At 44.0% G+C, this 6,353-nt stretch overlaps 1 protein-coding gene across 1 annotated transcript in view; it reads right to left on the reverse strand.

Annotated features, from left to right (window-relative positions):
* Window positions 1-3,300: 3,300 nt before the first annotated feature.
* The window catches only part of LOC119315754, a 3,939-nt gene continuing 886 nt past the window's right edge, over window positions 3,301-6,353 (reverse strand). Inside the window, exons 2-5 of the mRNA XM_037590249.1 lie at window positions 5,624-6,028; window positions 4,086-4,107; window positions 3,785-3,879; window positions 3,301-3,695 (exon numbers count right to left, since the gene is read on the reverse strand). Of these exons, the coding sequence (XP_037446146.1) occupies window positions 3,459-3,695; window positions 3,785-3,879; window positions 4,086-4,107; window positions 5,624-6,028 (759 nt within the window). The 3' untranslated portion in view covers window positions 3,301-3,458. The remainder of the gene's footprint in view (window positions 3,696-3,784; window positions 3,880-4,085; window positions 4,108-5,623; window positions 6,029-6,353) is intronic.

A 6,353-nucleotide genomic window follows, 5' to 3' on the forward strand; every position in this document is an offset into this window, starting at 1 on the left:
ACAATCCATCTCAAGCCAATCAATCAAACAACAATCAACAATCCATCTCAAGCCAATCAATCAAACAACAAACAACAATCCATCTCAAGCCAATCAATCAAACAACAAACAACAAACCATCTCAAGCCAATCAATCAAACAACACACAACAATCAATCGTGCCATATGGGAACATAAGCAAAGCATGATAACAATAAACAATTGAAAAGAACAGCATCAGAACAACCGTAACAGGCAAGAACAAGATTCTCTGCATCTAGGATGGGAACAAGAATCGTCAGGGGGCAACCAGAATATCAAGCGCATGCGTTTGAGATATGAAAATAACCGACGAACAACGCAGGTGATGGAACAGAAGGAACGATTTGACATTGCTCCAATTTCCGAACCAAGAACCGATCGTTCCTGTAACCGTCGCCCCGACACGAACACGAAAGGCAGGATCGTCAGATAACAGAAGCGCACGCACAAGTAAACGCAGGAACCATCGCTCCACTGTGAACACAAAACGCAGGAACAGAAGTTTCTCAAATAGACTTTAGTTCGCAAACCAGACCGACCGACCGCTCGCTCGCCCGCCCGCTTCCTCCCAGAGTCGCAGGGACGGAGACCCCCGACGAGACGGCCCCAAGAACACATGAGAGCATCAGGACGACAACGAGGACAAGCAAAATCATATCACAAGTGATTCTAAAGTGACGAGGAGGACGAGTAAATCAAACTAGATGCGATTTTCTATCTAAACGGGCGAATCTAGGACGAGCGAAATTAGTCGAACCAGACACACTTCAAGACAGATGAATCGAAAACGAGCAAAATGACAAATTAGACGCGATTCTTCTAATCTAAACGGACGAATCGAGTGGGGACGAGCAACATAAAGTCAGAGGCGAGGGGAGAGGGAATAGGGGACGAATTGCCTCACCAGCCGCGAGAGGAGGAGAGGCACGAACCGAGGACGAATTGCCTCACCAGACGCGAGAGGAGGAGAGGTAAGCCATTCATACCTAAAAAGTATATGTTTCAAGTTGGCAACATCGGTTGTCTCTCATCAGTTCCAAGTCGATGGCTAGCCTGAAATGACATGAGCAACTTAAAATGTGACTGTGATGTAAATGATGTTTCTATTATTCTTGAAGCAAGAAAAGTAGCTTACATCATCGGTAGCACCAACAGTCATATTTACAAATGAAGATTCAGATGACCTGTTATTTAATAAGGCATCATATGAGTCAAAGCTACTTAGAGATCAGTTTATGATCATAACAGCATAAGTAATTATTCATATGTGTATATCAAAGTTATCAAGGAATCAAGGATTCAGTATAAAACAAGTCAGACAAACTGATCAAAATTCAAACTCTGGCCATTTGAAAGCATAGAAACTTACCAATGAGTTATAGTTCTGCAACTCCAATAAGTCACCTGGTTTTTCATCTTTGACTTTAGCTATAGGTGAGAAGAACTAAGAACAAATAGAAGTACACAAATGGAAGTAACCAGTGTGTTTCGAAATTAGCAAGCATCCCACCCAGGGGGGAAATACATTTTAGCAAACCATAAACATAGAACAATTAAAAGAATACCTCTCTCGACATTGCTTGCCTATACATCCACCCATGGCTTACTTCTGTGTCCAGCAGCGTGTCGTGGACTCATACTTGGCCCAATCAGTCTTGTACATGTGAGCAATCTCAGGCACCAGAGGATCATTGGGGTTGGGGTCCGTCAGCAACGAACAGATTGACAGGAGGACCTGTTAACAGAGACGGGTAAATGTTAGAGAAACATAAATGAAGAATTTTTGTGAGATTAAGTTGCTGAAGGAACCAAGCTTATATCAGCAACAAGCTTTAAGCAAAAATGGAACAACCAAGTTAGGAATGCAGATGCTGCCGTTGATATGGTCAAAGCCAGGCTCCACTATTCCTTGAGAATGTCAAGGCAAATGCTGCCGTTGTTGTTGATGAAAGAGACCTGAAATATGTTCATGTCTGAATGTCAGAAAAAAATAGATAAGATAGCAAGCAGCAGCAAACTAATTGTCTGAGGACCCTCAAGACATTTGTGTAACAGCAATTCCAATATCAATATGAACTCTTTTTTTACAAAGGTTAGCTCAGTACACCGGAAATTACCTTCTGGGGCTTGAAGGGATAATCTAGTGGGAAATGGATGTTCACCAAAAATAGACCACCGGTAAACGGGCTGTCTGAGGGTCCCATGATAGTGGCCTGCCAGTGGAACATGTCCTCACCTACAGGACCTGCCCGAATAAAAGGAAAGTAATACGGTATTACACAACAGTCAGACGAGCATATGTATGAAGCCAGTCAAGTATGAGTAAGAAACAAGTCGTATTTGCTACGAGATCAAATAGCGGCCAACTTTAGTTATGTGTGAACAAGTTCAGAATTAGGCATGAAATTATATTATCAAGGGTTATCCATCATATACACGTCCAGTACAATGATTAGAATAATTCAAAGTTCATTGATCTTAATTTCAAGAGGTTAGTGGAACCAACTGCTGTATTAAAAAACATCAAGTCACCCAGGAGGCCAGGACATCCACTGAAGCCACTTATTCTCCACAAAAACACAGAACACGAGGTTTACACACATTGTGAATGCTAAAGTTGCTTCAGTAATTATATTTCTTCCTGTATGCATTGATAGACCAAGGAAAACAGGTGACCATTACAACCTCACCTACTAAAACATAGGCCACTCTTGATTATTCTCTCTATTGGTTAGGATGGTACCATTCATGTTTCTCAAATCAGATTACACAACATTAACAATGCTAAAGTTGCTTCAGTAATTATATTTCTTCCAGTATGCATTGATAGACCAAGGAAAGGAGGTGATCATTGCAACCTACTAAAACAGAGGCCACTTTTGACAATTCTCTCTATTGATCAGGCTAGTACTGTTCGTGTTTCTCAAATCAGATTTAAACAACATTGCCAAAGATAAAGTTGCTTCAGTAATTATATTTATTTCGGTATGTGTTAATAGACTAAGGAAGACATGTGACCATTACCACCTCACCTCCTAAAACATAGTTCACTCTCAAAAATTCTCCCTATTGATTTGGTTGGTACTGTTTATGTTTCTTAAATAGTCTAGTCCATGCCTAACAGATTAGATTGGTACTGTTTATGTTTCTTAAATAGTGCTAGTCATGCCTGATTGTCCATATAAACTGTGAAGTCCTTGGCAATTTTAATTTCTTTTGGTTATGGCACTTAAGATAGCATATAGTGCTACAGGGCGGTGCATGTTCTGCCCATGTGGTACTGACCGTAAACTATAATAAGGTTGGCATACTTTATAACCTGACAGAACAAAATCCAAGGGTTTTTTTAATGACTTGCTCAGAAGATACATCACACTTGACATGAGTCAATCATATTAGTAGTCCATGTACAGTTCATAAGCAGTATTCTCCACCAATCAATCCAGCAAACCTAAAAGCACTGCGAGAGCACAGCTAAATAATCGACAACCAGGCCACGCCAACGGCGCGCTCATCCAGACGCAATACAATTCGGGGCAAGATCTAGACGGAATCAAACGGGGCAGAGGGGAAATCACCAGCACTGAGGTGGGAGGGTCCTTTTGCAGGTCCTTGAAATGAGACCATTTTGTTGGTCCATACTTTCTTACAAGATCAATAATTTTGTCATCTTCCTGTAGAAAAAATATCATAATCATAAATATAACTATAAAATGTGCAAAAGGTTTTTTTTTCGAGCAAAGTCAGGAGTGCAGTGCCAAACCTCTTGAGTCCAAGGACCTTTCATGAGTTCAGGGTTAAGAACCTTCTGCCATGGATGTAAGTATTGTACCTCTGTCCTATCCAGAAAGAGCTCAGCTGCGTAGATAGATGCCGACAGAATATGTGAGCTCACCACACTTGCATATACAGAACATCATCCAAGCAAGTATGGCATTACTATACAACTAGCTAAAATGTGGGCTATGCATTCATAAGGTTACCATTACCAGCCATGAGATAAACATTTGTGTAAACTATAGGAACAAGTAAAATTCGAGAGGGATTATCATCGAAACACATACCAGGTTGATGAGCGATCCACGGCTTCAGTTAAAACACCAGAAGCACACCATCAGAACAACGATAATGAATCAAATTAGGCATCATGAAAACATCCATTCAAATATCAGGTGCCAATATCTAAAACCAAAAGTTCTAGTAGCAAAATTTGGGTAAATAAACGCTTTGGGACTACAGGCATCAGCATCACAAAATGTAAAGAATGTAAATATACCTGGCACTATATGCCAACTCAACTCATCAGTGTCCTTAGCAACACAATAAATAGCAAATGTGATATGTCCAGATCAACATGTTTGTACCTTAAATACTTAGAAAAGCATTATTCCAAGGACTGAACAACAGTAATACCAAAAAGAGAATATGATATCCACATAAGACATAATCATAAAAAAGTTCAGAAAAAAGAATAGTGCTAGGTCTGTTACATATGATCAGGAACTGGCAAAACCAAAGTTAGATACCAATCGACAAACAACCATCAATCAATCAATCAATCAATTGTAATAACCATGAATAAACAGGAATCAATCGTGCCATATAATTAAGCATCTACCATCTCAAGGCAACAAACAGCAACAAACAACAATCAACAATCCATCTCAAGGCAATCACTCAAACAACAATCAACAATCCATCTCAAGGCAATCAATCAAGCAAGCAACAAACAACAATCCATCTCAGGGCAATCAGTCAAACAACAAACATCAATCCATCTCAGGGCAATCAATCGAACAGCAAACAACAATCAACCAATCGTGCCATATGGAAACATAAGCAAAGCATGATAACAATAAGCAACTGAAAAAAACAGCATCAGAACAACCGTAACAGACAAGAACATGATTCTCTGCATCTAGGATGGGAGCACAACACACACGCCTGCCGATAGAACAAGAATGGACAGAGGGCAAGCAGAGTATCACAAGGGCGCATGAGTTTGAGATCTGAAAATAACGGACGGATAACGCAGGTGATGGAACAGAGGGAACGATTTGACACTGCTCCAATTTTGAAACCAGAACCCATCGTTCCTGCAACGGTCACCCCGACGCGAACACAAAACACAAGATAGTCAGATAACAGAAGCGCACACACAAGTTCTCAAACAGAAACGCTCCACCGCGAAAGCGAAACGCAGCACGGGAACTTGTTAGCTCGCAAACAAGACGGTGACCCAAACCAACAGACCGCTCGCTCGCTTCCTCCCAGAGTCGCAGCAGACAGGGCGGCCCCAAGAACACGCGATAGCATCAGGGCGACGGTGAGGACGAGCAGCATCATATCAGAAGCGCTTCTAAATGGGCGACGGCGAGGACGAGCAAGTCAAACCAGACGCGATTTCTAACTAAACGGACGGATTGAGGACGAGCAAAATCAATCAAATCAGACGCACTTCTTGAAAACAGACGAACCGAGGACGAGCAAAACTGAATCAAACAAATCAGACGCGATTCTTCTACTCTAAACGAACGAATCGAGCGAGGACGAGCAACATGGAATCAGAGGCGAGGCATGAATCGAGGACGAATCGCCTCACCAGACGCGCGAAGAGGAGAGGCTCTACACATTGGCTCAGAAGGGCGGGTTGATCCGAGGAAGACTGATCTTGAACAGAGCGGCGGCGGCGGAGGAGCGCGACAGGCGGAACTGCCGCCCCGACCAGGCGGCGACGGGCAGGTGCACGTCGATGAGCACCACCACCCTCCTGGCCACCACCTCGACGCACCGTGCGGCGACGAGCGCGCGCAGCTGGCGCACGACGCCGATGCCCCCGCCGCCGGTCGCCGGCTTCTTGGCCGAGCCGCCCGCGTCGTCGGGGAGCAGCTCGGCCGCGCAGGCGGAGAGGGAGCAGGGCGGATGGATTTGGAATGGGAGGCCGGCACGGAGACCACCACGCGGAGGGCGCGGCCCGGACGAAGCGAGGACAGATGAAGGAGGCGAGCTAGAGGCGCGGCCCGGACGAAGAGAGGAGGAGCGGGCCGGCCAAAGGGCGGAGCTTTATAGACGGGACGGAGGCGGTTGCGGCGGGCGGACACGGCTTCGCGAAGGTGAGGTGGTGGGGTTGGGGCTGGATGCCTCGATCCGGATCGGGTCGGCGGCGGTGCTTTCCTTTTTCTGAATTGGGAGCCGTTGCCGTGTCTTTCCTTTTTTTTATTGATTGATTGAGCGGTGAAAACAAATGTGTTCGTGTTAGAAACACGCTACCACTGCCAATAAATAAATAAAAACGCACATATGAATAGCTAGGATACGTATCGAGTTGATCG

The sequence above is a fragment of the Triticum dicoccoides genome, chromosome 6A (genome assembly GCF_002162155.2).
Source record: "Triticum dicoccoides isolate Atlit2015 ecotype Zavitan chromosome 6A, WEW_v2.0, whole genome shotgun sequence".
NCBI classification, from domain to species: domain Eukaryota; kingdom Viridiplantae; phylum Streptophyta; class Magnoliopsida; order Poales; family Poaceae; genus Triticum; species Triticum dicoccoides.